At 39.4% G+C, this 18098-nt stretch overlaps 1 protein-coding gene across 2 annotated transcripts in view; it reads left to right on the forward strand.

The window, feature by feature from the left end:
* The window catches only part of ATXN10 (ataxin 10), an 82182-nt gene that overhangs the window by 11160 nt on the left and 52924 nt on the right, over positions 1-18098 (forward strand). For both annotated transcript variants that reach the window (XM_071422296.1, XM_071422295.1), the window contains exons 4-5: positions 11324-11420; positions 12307-12471. In XM_071422296.1, coding sequence (XP_071278397.1) covers positions 11324-11420; positions 12307-12471 — 262 coding nt within the window. The remainder of the gene's footprint in view (positions 1-11323; positions 11421-12306; positions 12472-18098) is intronic.

The raw sequence follows: 18098 nt of genomic DNA on the forward strand, positions 1-18098 counted from the left end.
CTTAACTGTTTACTTTTTCTTGTCAATATTTATTTATCTCTTTTTTTATTTTCTTCCTCTAGAAGAAAAGGGGAAGAAGCCTTCCCCTAAGGCTATAGTCTCCTTAAAAAGATTATTTTGGTAGTAGGAGAACGAGCTAGAAGTAAATACTTGGACTTTTAGAAATGCATTGGAGTGGTACCTTTGCAGAATGAGTGAGTAGAAAAATCTGGGTATTTAAGGCTTAGTTTGAAAATCTGAGCATTAGAGGCTTATGTACTGGCATCACAGTCTAACTAGCTTTCACCTATTCTTGAAATTATTTTAAATCAACAGGAAAGAGAGAGTGGTCAGTTATGGAACCTAAATGTTCTGAAATGAATGCCAATATTGACCAAAAGAGTCAACTCTCATCTTTTGTGCTTCCCTTTTATCTCTTGTCCAGTATTTTTCATTCTTCTCTTTTATTCTTTTAAAAAACTGCATTTTGCTTTCATTTCTTTTTGTAGTTCTTTAATCATGTTTCACTGAATGGTTTAATTTCCAAATTACTGCCAATGTTTTCTGTATAAAAAAATAAATGTTTTAAAGCTTGCTTAGAAAGTGGGGTGGAACACAGTAACTTTTTGCTAGACAGACATCACAGCAGAGCTCACCCAATGCATTTGGGAAACCATTGTCCAGTTTTATTGTCTATAAAAAGAGGCCTGTAACTGTCTGAGCAAGTGTCTTCACACAGGCTTGTTTATAGGGATTTGGTGAAGGTGTAATTTCTAAATAGTGTCCTGGAGACTCTTATAGACAATGGCTACTAAATTTAAACCAACAGGATTAAGGAAGGAAAGTTAATCTTTCCTCTCTTCCCACGTCAGTGCCCCAAATATTTATCTATGAAGGAGGAGTCATACTGTTTTGTTGGAGATCTTGGGGCTGTTTGTGACCAAACACAGTAAATTATTGTGCTGCAGATTTCTTTGTACTAATCATGTTACTTGCTGATTTACATGGAATGAGTGAGTGGGTATAAAGCTTGAATTATTTTAGGTGTCATACAGTCACCATGAATGGTTGATAGGTGACATTTCTCAAATTAGGTTCACATTAGCTTTTCTTTTGAGGGAGAGGAAGAGGGAGAAAGCAGGTTCCTGAGTGGACCCACAGTCCATGGGATTAAATCCCAAAAAGTAGCATGAAAGAACATGCCTCAGCTGCATGGAAGAAAAGAGAATTTAAAAATCTGCACTACCATTTATTTTTGTATTTGGGGTGTCCTTTTGCTTACAGCTAGCATAATTAAAACTACATATGTGTTACTGCTTAAATAAACCAGCTGCTAACATAAACAGACTTTTTTTAGACATAGGAATAAAGGACAGCCCTGACCTTAAGAGTTGCCAGTTTCAGTGTGTGATCTTTGCTTTGTCTGTTAGGGTTTTTGTATGGGGGACTGGTGCCAATGCTTTGCTGCCACTGTTAAAGTAAAAACTATAATTACATTGTCAAAATAATATTTATAGTATTTTCGGGGAATAATTGTGGGAGTGTGATGAATATATTATACTCATCAAACTTTTATGTAAACATAAGCATGAGTTTTTTATTTGAGTTATTGGTGTTGTTTTTGGCCTTTGTGTTTTTCCAATCTGTAAAAATAATATTGGGATTTTCATGGTCTCTAGCATTTGCAGAGTGTGTGCCCTAACAATCAGTTGATATGCTATCTGGTAGAAGTAAACTGCTAGTTGCACTTGTATTGGGATTTTGGTTTCATGTTTCCATAGCTTAAGAAAATCCTCTGTTTTTTGAGTTTTGCTATCCCCTAATTACTATAGCACAGAGCATTTTGCTACTTTACCAAACAGGAAAGTTTTAAGTAATTGGTTTGTTCTTTTGTACCATTTGTGGCTTTCTGTTGTTGTTCTTGTTTTTCCTCTGTGTTTACCTCTTCTTTTTTTTTTTTTTAATGAGTCTGAGTTCCTCTTAAAAGTGGATATGAACATCTCCCAGAAACATACATGGTAAGAAGCAGTTGTGAGGTTTTCTAGCAATAGGCAGTTGTCCCTTGGCTGGTTGAAGGTACAGGCAGAACTTGCTGCTGGGCACTGGCAAGTTACCAGATGCACAGATGCTCCAGTCCTGCCCTGTATGGAAGTTTTAACTGTAGAGCTGTTCTGTCTCTGCTGTGTTTTGGTGAATATTGTCACAGATTTTTGATTGACTGTCTTCAGAACACCTACAGCAAGGATGTGTAACTTCATGTTCCCAAATCATGTCAACCTGATGCAACCTCCTGTGGCCAAGAACGTTCCCTTGGTTCTTGTAGTTTGGCCCAAAATTCGTTGAAGGCTGTGGAAAGACTCTGATTTGGGTGGGTCTTGGTTCAGGTCATTGCTCCAAGGTTTTGTGCTTTGGCCTTTTTGCAGGAACTCCAAAACAGGGAACCAACCTTTACACCACTTCCAGCTGTCTGCGAAAGAAAAAGAGCCAAACCTGGACCAAGAGCATTCAAACTGATGAGTTGTCCTGAGTTAGCAAATACAGAATTCTCTTTAGCTCTTGTGCATGTAGTACTGGCCCTGCCTGCAGAGGTTAACTCTTGCCCCATTCACTGGGAGTTCCCACACTTTGCATCTTGCATAGTGCATATGGGCACAGCTCCCTGTGCCCTGCAGGTCTGGGGTATTTGTGTACATTGTTGTCATACAGCAGGAACTGAGATTTTGAGTAAATGCCAACATTACCAGTGTTTTCAACCTAACATGTCTTTATAATGCTGGCTGTGAACTCTGGTATTAGTATGGGAACTTGATGCATGCCTTAATTTCTTTTTTCATTTTTTAACGTTTGGAGTAGAGTGGGGTTTGAGAGAGTTTAGATCCACTGAAGAAGGGCATTGTAGGATCCATTGTAGGACCAGGGACTCTACTTAAATGCAGCACTTTCTTATCTTAATGGTGAAAAAAAAAGGAAGAGGGAGTGGGGCTTCCAACTTCCAGCAGCATTTGGGTCTTCATTACTACAGGCAGCTGTAGTTGTAGGCTCTTGTGTCCGAGTATAGTAAGCTCCAGTTTGCTGTACTTATTATCCCTTATTAGTCCCATGGAAGGCTCTGATCTCATTTTAAAGCCTTTTCCTAACTCTGGTCTGTATGTCCTACTGTTTGAGTGCAGTGATTCACGGTAGGGGTTTTTTTCTCCCTACTGTGGGCTTGATTCTGTCCTTGAGTCTTGCTGCTTCTGCAGTAGAGGTCTGATTTAGAATCACAGAATGGCCCGGGTTGGAAGGGACATTAAATATCATTTTGAAGATCATCTTGATCATCCACACCTCCCATGGTTCCACTATCCCAGATTGCTCCAAGCCCCTTCCAACCTGACCTGGGACATTTCCAGGGCTGAGGCAGCCACAGCTTCTCTGAGCAGCTTGTGCCAGGGCCTCACCACCTTCACAGGGGAGAATTTCTCTATCATACCTCATCTAACCCTGCCTTCTGGGAGTGGGAAGCCATTCCCTCTTGTCCTGTTAGTCCAGGCCTGTGTAAATTGTCTTTCTCTGTTTAAACTGTGCTGAACTGAATTATTTTATTGACTGTATATATGCGAGTATAAAAATTGTGGAGGCACAATTTGAACTACAGACCAGATCCTGCCTAATGAAGTTCTCCTGTCAGGTACTGATGACATGGCTGGCATTGGAAACAGGCTTTGAAATAGGGATTAAAAAACTGGTGCTTCCCAGCAGTTTAATACTTGTACTGATAGTCAAAACTGTCCTTCTGGTGGTACTCAGGGAAAGGTGTTTTGATTGCTGTACTGGGAGGCAGAGGCAGTGACTGAGTGTCAGTGTAAATCATTTTGCTTCTTCTAGGAGAGAGAGTAACCTGAGGAAACATCTCTTAAGTCAGAACAATTAGTAGGTCAGTGGGCTGCCCTGTGGGCTTCCCTGGTCTCATTGCTGGTACAGCTTTTAGACAGTGTGTAGAGCTAGTTTGTTTTTTTCCTGCTCCTGCAATTTGGAGGCTTTCTAGTATAGCCTGCCAAGATGTTGCTGATTTATGCCACATGCATAGTGGTTTTATAATGTGGACTGATATCCACTTGGAGCACAAAGGAAATAGGAGTTTGCTGATGTCTATTTAATTAGAATGGTTTCTGGTTACTTTGGTTGAGGCTTGAAATGAATGGTAATGCCTGTATTTCTGTGGATCTCTAAATACAGTGTTCTGTAAGTCCTTTCCTTCCTTCCTTGCTCTTTAGTGTCCCCTACCCAACCCCAGCAGATAATGTCAGCAAGATTCATAATGAGGCAGGTTTCTGTTCTACACAAATATATGTGAACCAAACCTTGCAGAAACATCCCTAGATTTAAGATGGTCACAATGTTTTTTACAGGGACATTAGGATCTCAAGATAAAGGTGGGAAGAATGGGGCAAACAAACCTTTTAATTGCAGAGACCTTTGTAAAGATAGAGCATCATAAATGTAATGTAGGGAGAAGAAGCTTAACTTTTTTTCACATGTGCTGAGGGAAAATATCCCTTCTAAAGAGTCTCCCACAGAGGCCCCAAGGTTTTTTTTCCAGGTAGAGTGAAGATGGAATGGGGATGAAAAGAAGCTGGAGTAAGATCTGGGCAGAGGGAGCAATGGGATGCATCTGTTGCCTGTTGGGATAAAAATCCAAGTGGTGATAATTATGTAGAAGTTACACATGTGATTCTCTCAGCTGTTTGATTAACACTGCCATGGCACAACTTCCATACTCTCCAGTTACAGGAGCATTGTTCTGGTGGAAAAGAGGGAATTCTCTCACCATGGCTTTGCAGACACAAAGCTACAAGACTTTCATTCCCATTCTTTCCATTTCCCTTTCTTGCTAGCAGCTTTGGGCTTGGAGAGAAATATGTCTCTCCCTTTTTGCTGAGAAGTTTAGGGAATATTGCCAAGTTACATGATGTGTAGAGACATCAAGAAAGTTTGTGAGACACATCAAGTTCTTTCCTTTTCTTCCATCCTCTGGGCATATACCAGGTGTGGTACAAAAGGGACCATAACATGGCCATGAGAAGAGGTAAGCTGCCTTTACAGGTATTAAAATAAATTATAGTGCCCCAAAAAGGTTGATGCTAAAACTGTTGCTGTACATTAATGTGGCTATGCAAGTAAAAATACCAAGTGTAAGTTTGCTAGTAATTCTGTATTCCAAAAGGACTGTGGTCCATTTATTAGCCAGGTACAGAATAGAAGTGGTACAAGTAATGGGGGGAAGTCTGATACTCTTTGCACAGACTTACAGAAAAAGATCATTCAGCTCTTTGAGGGCAAATATAAGCCCTTCAGGGGAAATTTTGGGTTAAATGAAACAATGTACACAGTATGCTATCAAAAGTAATTGGAGATATTTGTTCATAACCTTGGTTAGTACTTTACATGTTAATAATTTTTTCTTCTTTTTTTTTTCAGACCTGTGCAAAGTATCATGTAGGAGGAGTGTGTCTCACAGTCAGACACCACTAATAGTGCATAGTGGGTGGCCAGTCCTTCTTATTTTTCTTGGTTTCCTGGTATGGTTTAAGCCTGGTTTGAGACTCCCCAGTACTTCAAACTTGCTGATTTCACTGCTGCAGGACCTTTAAAGAGACATTGCATTAGATTTAGGCTCAGCTTTTGGGCTGATTCAAGAACAAGATTTTACATCTAATGCCTGCAGAAAGCTCATAAAGGTAGTTCCCAGGTCTGCAAGCACTTAAAAGTGTTTCACTTCACATAGGAGAGTAATCTCAGGCATGTGCTTTTGCTACTTATGGGGATGTAACAGGAGTCCCATTTCATATGTCTTTAGATTTTAATAGATAATTTGTTAAAGAAATGAGCACATTTATGTTTACTTTCTAAAACTGAAATTATGCAATTAAAATAACAGGAGATAGATAAACTTGTTCTAGTGCTGTATTTATTAAGCCTTGTCAGTGCTTATGAATCAGAGTAGATTTGAACCTGATCTCAAGAGGTCTGTCAAACTGACTCTTAGTAAATGCACAAGTCTTTTTTTAATCTCCCATTATGAGACCTCATTGGAACTAAATTTGCATCAGAGGCTAATTTGATGTGTGGTCTGATGGTTTCTTCCAGCTCCCTTCTAATGTATTTGTAACTCCATGTTTTTAATAGTGTGGCAAGAATTTTAGTTGCCTTTTAAATCAAATTCTCCTTTTTAGTCAGAATGAAGTATTGATGTTTTGCCTAGACATTTATCTTCCAGGAACACAAGGGTTGTCCAATCAATGTACATAATGTTCTGGTAAAATTAGAGTTGGCACTTCTAAAGGGAAAGAAAAAAAAAATCAGAGTGCAACTTTGTTTCTGAGGTAAAGGAGATGGAGGGGAGGGCAAGCAGAAACTTATGAAACACAGCATTCTTGGTGTTCTACAGATGGTATAAATGGGTTACTAATCTGAACTGCAGCAAGTGCAGTAACACCAAGGTGAAAATATAAAAGGTAGCTAGACAATAATTTTATTTACAGCAATAAAATACTAAGTACTATTTTAATAACATTAAATGACAGAGCCCATATATGTATTGTACATTCAATTTCAGTAGTCTAGACAGACTGTTTTCCAAGGAAAATACATTTTCATCAGTATTTGTGGTATGATTCATGGTGGTGAAGAGGGAAATAACTCTTTATGACTGGAAGTTGCTTTAACTTGCAGCCACAAGGAAACAAGTCAATGACCGGATGATAGTGGTGGAAACTGACATTTTATAGTAATAGAGGTCTGCACCTTATGCTGAGTTGGAAGTTTTATTTTTCTGGGACAGGCAGTCTATCACAGAGCATTCTGCCATTATGTACAAACAGCCAGGGCTGCTCTGCATGGCAGCTCACAGCCCACAGTTCAGATTTGCAAAGCTCACAGGAGACTCTGAAAGTGTGCAGACTCTTGGGAGCCTGGGATGTGGCTCCAGCACTTCCTAGGCTTTGTGTCTGCCCCAGTGCACAGGGGGCACTCCAGCTCTGTTTTTCCTGTGTTATTACTGGTTGGAGCATTAAGAGAGATGCAAGTTTGTAAGTCTTATGTTTGCAGTCTGATGAGCAATGTTGTACAGTTTTGTGTGTGCTTTGGTTGGATCTATTTGATATCTCTATTTGTTTTATGACTCCAGTAAAGGCAGAAGCTTGTACTCACAGCTATCACTGTGTTGTCTGGCCCAAATAAAGAGAATGGAAATCTCCTAGGACTGTTAAACCTCTACAGTTGCTGTCAAGGTTTTCTGAAATGATTGCTGAGCACGTTTGTGGGCTCCTGTTCTAACCATGTGGAACAGAAGGAAACAAATACTGAATTTTAAAATTCTAATGCTTAAAGTCTTTGTCCTCAGAACTTTGGGGATTTTAATTTTAATCTAATACACAATCTGATTCTGCAAGTGGCGCTGTGTGAAATGATGCCTTTGTGTGGAACTGGAGCATCTCCCTGGCAGGGAAAGGCTGAGGGAGCTGGGGCTGTCCAGCCTGGAGAGGAGCCCCAGCTGAGAGGGGCCCTCAGCCCTGGGTGTCCCTGTGTGCAGGGAGGCTCAGAGCAGGGCCCAGGCTCTGCTCTGGGGGCCCAGCAATGGCACCAGAGCCACGGGCAGGAACTGATGCCAGGAGGCTCCACCTGGACATGAGGCAGAACTTCTTCCCTGGGCAGTGCCCAGGCACTGAACAGATTGTCCAGAGAGGGTGTGGAGTCTCCTCACTGGAGATATTGCAGACCCCTCTGGACACAATCCTGTGCTCTGGGATGGCCCTGCAGGAGCAGGGAGGTGGAACCAGCTGACACCGCTGTGGTCCTTTAGACCATATCAGGTAATTGTTAATACTGAGATAATGTCAATATAATAATTAAATGAAAAGCATGCACTGGAGTCTGGCCCAGTTGTTCTGTGATAATAAAGGACTGGAAGGAAGAAAGGGAACTGTGATCTTAAACATACTAAACTGCTGGAATACATTTAAACCATCTTCATACAGGGCCATCAAGTATCAGCTGTCTCACCTTTGTCATGGGTGGCCTTGAGCAACTAAATGTTCAGTTTGCATGCAGACAAACATTGAGGTACCAGAATTCATTAGGTAAAGTGTTTCTGCTTGTACCCTTTGCCCTGTTGTGTAAAGAGGTTATTTTTGTAGAACCTAGAAAACTCTCCTTAAGCCATTTCAGACTGGTTGTGAAAGCAACATGTAATTTGTGTATTTGCTAAAGAGCACCTGCTTTTACAGGAGCTGTTGAAATCTTGGTGAGGGGAAATCTCTTCAGCTCCAGGGTTGGTTTGTGTATCACAAGTTACATCTTAGTACATGCAATTTCACGGTGGTTGACCATCAGGTTAAAAATACTCTTCTTGACCACACACAGAGTAACCTTTTTTATAAAGTAAAATTTAGCTATGCTGATAGCTACAGAATTGTTTAAGAATATTGTTTTTAGCTGTGTAAAGGTCTGTACTTTTACAGGGATAAGTGAAATTTTCTTGTCTTTTTTTCCTTCTTTTTTTGTTTTTCTTTTCTCCTCCCCCCTTTCAGAAAGCTCATGGCGTATTGATTGGATAGCAGAATGGAAATCTGTCTTCATCAGCTTCTACATTTTCTTGCTTTTTCTGTAAGGACATGGAAGGGCCATGGAAGGAAATTGCCTCAAATTGTGCCAGGGGAAGTTCACATTAGATACCAGAGAAAACTCCGTCATGGAAAGGGTGGGCAGGCATTGGAATGAGCTGCCCAGGGAGTGGAGTTACCATCCTGGAGGTATTCACAAAAGGTGTGGATGTGGTACCTGAGAACATGCTTCAGTGGTAAACATGATGGTGCTGGGTGGACAGTTGGACTTCATGGTCTTACAGGTCTTTTCCAAGCTTAATAATTCTAGCTCTGTGATTTTATGATGAAGAAATTCTTAAAGAGAAGAAAAGCAGTATTTATATTGCACAGATATCCAAGTATACTTCAGTCTTATGTTGCAGCAGTCAAGTCCAATAGAGCTAAAGCAGAAAAGAAAAACATGGAAATTGAATGCTAAGAAAAGAGTTCCATAGTTCAAAATACAATACTTTCCTTTTATGGCAGTGTTTGCTTTTGTTAACATTCACATACCTTGCTGTGAGTTAACTTCTCTAGTTGGATTTTTGGGGAATTTCTTATTTAAAGTATAAATACCATAGTGTAGATTTTCATTGCTTCCATCGAAATTGACTGTCTTGGTAGCTTGGTGCTAGGCTAGTACATTTTCCATGGAGTTATATTTGAAGAGAAGCACTGCATGAGACATTTATGTATTCCAAGACCACCACCTGTGGAATTCTGGGAGAGAAGTGTTGGTTCTTTAAACACAACCATACAGATATTGCTGTGATGAGCTACTCTAGGTGTGGTGTGATGGCTTTTCATGCATCTTCATCTGTGCCTTTCTGTCTGTGGCTGCTGGACATGGTGTGTGACCTGGACCCAGTGCTTTGCTCAGCTGCTTACATCTGTTTGTAGAATCATATCTTCCAAATTGCTGAGACTCTTCATATGAGAGTATTTTTATGGCAAAATGTTGCATTATCAAGGCATCCTCTTTCTCGGCTTAGTTGGGAATAGATGTTAATAGGTTTTGTCTTACAGAATATCCACTTGCCCATATATTCATTTGTGTACTCTAATTAAAAGAAAAATCCTAACTCTTACTGGTTAAGAACAAGCACTTAGTGATGAAACTGGTTTTTTCCATAGGTGTCTCCGCAGAATTGTTACTTTTTCCTGTATCTTCCTTCCTTGATCAGGAAATCACTGTTGGACAAGGGCAGTGTTGTTTGGTTTCACAAATATTGAAATTTGTTGCTATTTATTACTGTACTGTAAATGAGTTCATGGCATTTCCTCTTTGGTACAGTAAGAATGGGAACTTTACAAGATCTTGAACATTTTCCCTTCATCTGTAGAACTTTTTGGACAGACTAATCTCTAACAATCAAAGTGTAATAGCTGAAAAAGGTGAAGCAAATTTCAGGGAAAGATTGGAATATAGTCAACCAACCTTATGTTCTTTGGGAGACCTTTCTTATTCCTGTATAGGTAAGGAATTCACCAAGGCAAATAATACCCTGTTCCTAGGATTTACTGCCTAGTTTTGTTTTTTTCTAGCAGGGAAGTATTTCCATAAAATGTCTGCTGGCATGCCCATGCTTGCTGTCCTTCAGAAACTCCTTAGTCAGCGGGATGGGAACCAGATGGGTGGGAGAAACGGAAGCACAATGATGAGCAGAAAATAATAAACCAGTGCAGATGTGCAGGGGGAGAGAACAGAGATCTTAACTAGAAGAGAATATAGTTCAAGATGCATTATGGTGAATGCATACATCTTTTGGGCTTAAATATATCTAGATATATATAGATACATATATATCTATATATATGGCCAAAAAAGTACCTTTTTTTCTAAGCACAAGTGACCACTTCTCAGACTTGCTTTCTTCTTGTTCTCAAGAGGACATATGCCCAGACCTGTTTAGGAAATCTGGCTGCCAGCTGGCACAGCAGCACAGCACCTTTCCAAGAGACCTAATTTTAGATGTGCAGAACCTGGCAATAATAGCCACTTCCATATGTATTAGGCTGTTGTTTGTATTATCTGTGAAACTGAATTTGAAAATGTAATTTCAAGTTTCTTTGCCAACTTATTAATAAGGGCCAGGCTATTGAGAGCTGTTGATAAGGATAAAATAAGTTTTAATTTCATGAAGTCTTTGGGTTCATGCTATTGTGTTTTATGACTTTACACCTTTTGGTGGCTGCTCTAGGATATTAACTTGTGTGGTGAAATCTCATCTTGTATTTTAAATCTATATTGAGAGGAGGCTAAAATAAATCCTTTGGAGTAAGAACAGAAATCAGCCATATTAAATTCAGTGTCAAAAATGGAGGCAGAGCTATTTGGAGAGCTGGCTTTCATTTTTCTAGGATAGCAATTCTGGGATAGAAGGTATTGAGCACATCGTAATTGTCTGTAATGATTTTTCCAGCTAACCAGAATATAATGTGAGAAGCAAGAACCTGTCAATTAGTTCTTGTAATCACCAATAGCCAGTGTGTAATACTCAGACAGGCCTTGGGTGTAATTCTGAAATACTTTGTAAAATTATTTGTATTAGAAGAGAAAATATAAATATTTATTTACAGTACCTGTGAAATACTGCACCTAAAGCTTCCTGGAGATGGATTCTGCAGTGTGTATCTGGAATATTGAAGTATGTAATTTTTGTGAAATTTATTAGTGTTTCTTTGAATTCTTGTTAATATATTTTCTGTATTTCTTTCAGCTCTTCGTTGTAGTCTTCAGTTTCTTGGAAACATTGCAGCAGGAAATGGAGATTCCCAGAATAGCATTTGGAAGTGTGCTTTCCCAGATCTCTTCTTGTAAGCATGGATGGGTTTTTTTTCCTAGTGTCATTTCTGTGGTTGTATTCAAATCTTTTGTACATGATAGTTGTGCCTTTGCTAGCACCATGAAACTCTGAAAAATAACTTTGGTGAGAATGGGCTGGTTGAGACCATATCCTGTAGATGGTTTTTGTTAGCCAACCACAGGAGTCAGAACCTTTAAAAACCTGCTTGTTCTAAACTATCAGTAAATAGACGTAATTTAACAGAAACTGGAAGAAAACTATTTTGAATGATGAGCTTCAAACATAAGCTTTATTTCAGACATGTTTTCAAGTAGTTACACACATTTACAGCAACACAGCATTATCTTTTTCATGTTACTGCTGTGCAGATCTGTCAGGGTTGGTGGATCACATGTAGTCTATAAAAGTTCCTTAATCTTCATCTCTTTCAATCCTTCCATCCCCCTCCTAACCTCACCAGAATATCTTCCTGGGGATTTGTTGACATATGTGTGAGGAAATATTACATAAACTATTTTGTGCAGACACATGACAGCATTGTTGATGTGTTCAACCAGATTTCTTGTAGTAAGGCACTTTGAGTCAATTTGATAATCATTCTCCATGGGTCTTTGAAGCCCACTTGTCAGCACTGAGTGTAGGAAGACCTTAGGGTAAGAAAAGCAGTTCCAATTTAGCATTAGTTTTGTAAACTTCCTGTAAAGTTTGACCTTCAGCTGTGAGTTGGATATTTTTCCTTGCAGGGGAAGGAAAATCCTTCTTTATCCTTCTTAGGTAATGGCAAACCTGTAGTTCTCTAAAAGCCAGCAAAGGACAACTCAGCAAGCTCAGTGCCCCTTGCCTGTTTTTCCAGGGTCCATTTCAACTTGCTTTTAACTTCTTATTTTCTCTTGAAGGACATGTCTGCCATACAGTGATGAGAAAATTGTCTCCTATTGCTGCATGGTTCTGTTCACCTGTCTGAATTCAGAGCGAGTGAGAGAACTGCTGGATCCTGGAAACTTGCCTGTGGCTCTTCATGTCCTCAGAGTCTACAAAGAACAGTTGGATTCTGAGTGGTCGTATGTATAGTTAAATTTTCTTTGTAATTTTCTTAAATTTGCTTTTTCCTCACCTCTTAATTAGGTGTTTTTCTGGTGTAACTCACTGTATTAAAATGTCTGAACTTGTGACACTGCAAAGTAGTAAATGGAGATCTGATTAGAAATTAGTAGTTTATAATAGAGAGACTTTCCATGGTAGTTTCATGACTGTTTTGATTGTTGCTAAATTAAGACTAAATTTTTTGTTGAGGACATAGGAATTTTCAAATCATGGTCTGGTTTTCTTTCATTAATGAAATGGGGTTTAGAATGCAAACTGATTTATACTTGTGGAGATTTTTTAAATTTAGCACAGAATAGTCTCACAGACAGGTGAGACTATTCTAGGAAGACTTGTATGTCTATTGTTTGGGAGTGCTCCATAAAATGTGAGGGTTTTCCTTTTTTCCTTTTTTAACATTGCCATTTTCTACTGCAACATGCAGTCATTTTTATAGCAAAACAGGGAAGACTTTTTTTGTGAATCTTCATTTCATACTTTAGGAGCACCTAATCAGTGGTTTTATCCCTCTGAACTTTTGTACTTCTTACTAATGGCCAATCTTCTAAATATTGTTGTCAGTTATGCCTTTGATAAATGTGCTGCCCTACATAGCAAGGATGCACATTCAGCTAATTGTTACACCATGTATTCCAAGGGGAAGATAATTTATTGTATGTTTTTGTAGCATTCTCTTTAAGGTCGTGTTTGAATTAAAAATCTAATTAGAAAGAATTGTTGGTGTTTTAGAAGCAATATGGAAAGTCTCAACACACAGTTAAGATGTTTGAAAGAAAAGTAAATGTCATTTTGTAGTTTGCTTTTGTACTGAAAAAAATGACCCCAAATTTGTATGTGGCTGGGCTTTTTTAATGGCAAGGGCAGTTTGCTTATGACATAAGTAATTTTCAAAAAGCAAAATGTAAGTTTAGGGTCACACTATGAGACTTCAGTTTCAAAAGTGACAAACCAGGTCCTTAGTTTTGTCATTTGTCAATAACACACATGTAAAGTGTTGCTTTTCAGATAATTATCCTGATTATCCTTAATTTTCGAAATTTGTTTTGACTGAGATACCAAAGTTGTAGTGGCAAATTTATGTTTTGAAGGTAAATGCAGAATAAATGCAGCATCAAAATAAATAGTGAGGGATGCATTTCCCTTACTCACAAATGACTGAAATGGAAATGTTCTTACCTAAAGTCAAAAATACCACTTAATTCCCGCCTATCTTCTTGTCTCTGAGCTGGAGCATCTGATTCTGTGTTACAACAAATAAGAAGTGACTGCCACATGTGTGTTTATTCTTCCTGTTGACTGGACTTTCTTGCTGTCAATTGCTGCTTTTAGGTATTGCAACTCTTTATTTGAATAAGTAGGTAAGTTTTCATGATAGGGAGAACTTCTATTCATTATTTTATTCCCTTTTATTGTGCACTGAAATGTATGAAATTAATGTTCCTCTGAGACAGTACCCAATGCATTCCACAAGCAAACAACTATGATGCTCAAACTATTTTTGCAGTTGCTGTTGTGAATTGTAAGGACAGAGAGAGGATATCCAGGATAAATATTTGGATTTAAGGCCATTGGCTGAAATGTAGTCTCTTCCATGGAGTGCTCACTACTCCACTCAGCCAGCACACTTGGGTTCTCTGTTCCTCACCCATCACAGGAATGCAGGCACACCTTTCAGGTCTTTAGTTCGATGAGCTGGCAGTTCTTTCTCTGTTAATAATCCTGTATTCATGTTTAGAGTCCAGTTTCCCATCTTCAAGTTGGAAAAGTCCTTAGGAAAAGTTCAGGAGGAACCTCCTTCCGAGTGTGATGCCTTTTGCCTCTTCCACAGCAACTTTATATCCAAGGAAATCTGAGATTGTTCTGAGCAGCTCCTCAGAGCTTCTTTTTTAGAGGCATCAATTGGTAGCAGAGCTTTTGCTCTTCTTCCTCTCTCTGCCATAAACTCCTCTCCAGTTAGAGACAGCAGAGGAAGGGTCTCTAAAGGTTGGATGTAGCTTTCTGGAATTTTCCTGTCACTTTTGCCTACTTCTTGAGTCACAAGACATTTGGTAGAAGGCTAAGATTTCGGGTCAAGAAAGAGGGAATATCTGAGATGTTGGCTCTACTTCCTGAGAGGGGTGGGTCATGGGAAATAAGGTCTCAGTTCAGCAACTTCTGATTCTAATCAGTGATGGAAAGCCAAGTCATTCTCTTCCTAAGCAGTTTCTGAAGCAGAGAAGAGCTGTTTTGCAGATCAGCATAGTGGAATTTCTAGACTAAGCGCTGATACAGTTTTAAAATCTTTGTACATTGACAACATAACAAAAAGTTGCCTTAGAACTCGAAAGAATGAGAGGTGACAGTGCTGTGATGCACATCTAAGTGTGTTTCTTGAGTGATACACATTCTGTTAAGTATTTTTGTGGTGTGCTGTGAGCTAAGAAATAGTTAATAAAGGAGGAGACAGTTTTCTAAGGAATGCCCTGGTCAAATTTTGTGTTCAGTTCTTCTGTGATCATGTTTCTCCGGATCAGATGGTCTGAAGGCTTATTTCATTAAGCTTGTGGTTACTTGTCAGCCTCAGAAATGCTTCTATCTCTGAGATCTGTGAAGCTGGAGAATGTAATACACACATTTAATAAATATTCTAATGATTAAAGAACTGATGGATCCTTCTCTTTTAGAAGCTTGATCTTCTCAACAGCTCCAGGATTATTTACATATTGCTGTCTTTGCCATTTTTAATGTTAGATGCTGAATGACGTATTCAAATAATATTAATTAACATATATTAGACAATGTATTTTTACATTGCCACTAAACTTCTATTCAGTACAGCTCCTGAGCTTATGTCAGGCTAGCAGTCCTGTAATCCTGAATGCTGGGAGCTCATCTGAGGTTGCTGCTGCTGGTCTGACTCTCTAGAGCAATGGTCTGAGGAAGCAGATGGTATTTAAATTCTGAGATGGTGTATAAGTTCTGAGGTTCTTAAAAATACTTGTCTGACTGGCTCGTACCCCTTTGTAGCTGGGCTTGTGGAGAGTGCCCAGAGCTTGCTACTTTGGAAAGTTGCAATGTGTGTGATGTTACAGAATGCATTTCAAAGAGTAAGTCTTTGCAAAGACACTAACTCTGCAGAAACAAGTTTGCTTCCTTTCTTGGATCTGATTTCTGGCATAGCCTAATTAACTGATCCTATCTCCTCCATCGTTCTTTGCTGTGCAGTTGTCTTGTAGAAAACATGCTGTTCTTCTCAAAGTGAGCTGCTGTCTCCTAAACTCTTAACTGATTTTTCTGCTTCTTTTTGGGTCTGCTTCTTCCATCCCTCCCTTCCATCTTCTATTTCTATTCAACTAGATGAGCATGGTTTTCAAGCCCTTGTGTGACAGTAATTTATTTTCTGTGTATCTTCCATCTTTCTGAAGTATCTCTGATGATACACAAATTTAATTCTGAACTGTTGATATAATGAGATGAATATAAAGAATTGTAGGATGGTTTGGGTTGGAAGGGGCCTTAAAGTTCATCTAGTTCCAGCTCCCTGCTGATAAGGACAAGTAGAACTGAACAGCATTTTATTCACTTGATAAGGATAGTAGAACAGAACAACATTTTACTCTTATCAAGTAAGAGCCAATGTAGCCTTGGAGAAGGAGACAAAACAGAATTCATGCAGAATGCAAGCAGGATGCCAGCTCAGCTCTGCAAGGCTGACAAAGTTAATGCAAAACAATGGTATTGCTCTTAATCAAAAGTGGGGGTCAAGGAACAGCCACCTAAAAAGGATACTGGATATTGGAAGACAGACCCCAGAGAACCAAGTCCATGAGGACTTCCAGTAAGGGATGTGACTGTGTCAAATAAAGTCTAGGAAGTGGAAATAGCTCATGAATATGTAATCAGAGTGTGTGATAAAAGTTCTGTTCATCTAATGCTTGGGACACTCAGTTGAAAGAAGGATCCCCCTAGGTCCCCCGTGCTGCCATAAAGAATTCCTGCTTTCTGATACTCAAACTGTGTTAGAAAGTTTCTATCAGGCCAATTTTGGTATCAATGCCATGGGCAGGGACACCTTCCCCTATCCCAGGTTGCTCCAAGCTCTGTCCAGCCTGGTCTTGGACACTTCCAGGGATCCAGGGGTAGCCACAGCTTCTCTAGGCACCCTGTGCCAGGGCCTCATCACCCTCATAGGAGGAATTTCTTCCCTATATCTAATCTAAACCTACTCTCTGTCAATTTGTATCCATTCCCCCTTGTCTTATCACTACAGTTCCTGTTGAAAAGTCCCTCTCCAGCTTCCCTGTAACCCTTTCAGATGCTGGAAAGTTCTGTGAGGTCTCCATGCAACCTTCTCTTGTCCAGGCCGAACAACCCCAGCTCTGTCATCTTGTCTCCGTAAGGGAAGTGCTTCAGTCCCTTTATCAACTTTGTGGCCTCCTCTGGACTTGCTCCAACAGTTTAAAGTGTTAATGTTTAAATATCTTAAACACATAAGCAAACCTGCTCCATCAGCTGATTCCTGTTCTGGTGCTGCTTGCTTTCAACAGCCACTTCCTACCAAAGGATGCTGTCAGGAAACTGGACGTGTCCATCCTTTAGGAAAGAAAGCTGGAATATAACTGACTATAACTGTTTAATAACTGATATGTATTTTCTACTCTGTTTCTGTGTGAGTACTTCCAGGACCTGAAGAGCCCTCTGTTACAAACTCCTATGCAGTTCCAAAGAAATGCTGTGTCTTATTTTTTTTTCAGTAATAGCTTCTCCTAAACACATGCAGACAGCCTTTGGCTCTGGAATATTGTGGATCCTTACAAAAGTTGTTTCTCTGTGTTTCCACATAGATCCACATTCACTCCCTCTTGGGTTTGTGTTAATCAGTAGCAAAGTATGTCACAGAGTGTAGAAGGTACAGTATTTAGGAAAGAAACCAACAGAGAATGCCACGTGAGATCTATTTTAGAATGTGAACCTGGAAAAATGTCTTTTAAAAATAATTAGGAAAAAGTAGTAAAAATACATTGTAATTTATCCTAACCAAGATCAATGTGTGTTCTAAAAGCTGTTTATTTTAGAAATACCTTGGTGGCTCCATTAGAGATGAGAGTATAGCTTGTGTCATCAGTTTTTCCAAGTGTGTGCATGGGGCAGTTCAGCCAATATGGATAGGAAAAACAGGTTGTATTTTTGATTCCTGAAGAGCAAAGTAGGAAAATCCTCCATTTTAAAAGAAGAGGCATAATGTGCTTTTTGGCTTTCAGAAAAATGATATTAGGAGTGTGGTCAGCTGTTTGGCATTGAAGTAAGTTTTGCTGAACATCCACTTTCTCTTTCTGAAACCACAGCTCAATGATTACTGTAAAGATTAGGCTGTGGGGCTACCCCTCCCCAGTTTTTTGCCTTTGGGTTTTTTGTCCTGGCTTATGGAAACATGTGTGGACAGAAACTGGTACTCCTGTGGCAAGGACTCTCAACTATGGGCAAGATTTAATGGCAAGGATAGAACTCTTCCTTGCTGCTCTTTTTGCTTAATTGAGGTGTGGGGGTTGTGTGTGTGAGGTGAAGTAACTTTATTTTTCAGTTGGGCTGGCAACTCAGTTTCTTC

This window comes from Agelaius tricolor, unplaced genomic scaffold (genome assembly GCF_023055355.1).
Source record: "Agelaius tricolor isolate 1412-34295 unplaced genomic scaffold, bAgeTri1.0.p SCAF_3, whole genome shotgun sequence".
NCBI lineage: Eukaryota > Metazoa > Chordata > Aves > Passeriformes > Icteridae > Agelaius > Agelaius tricolor.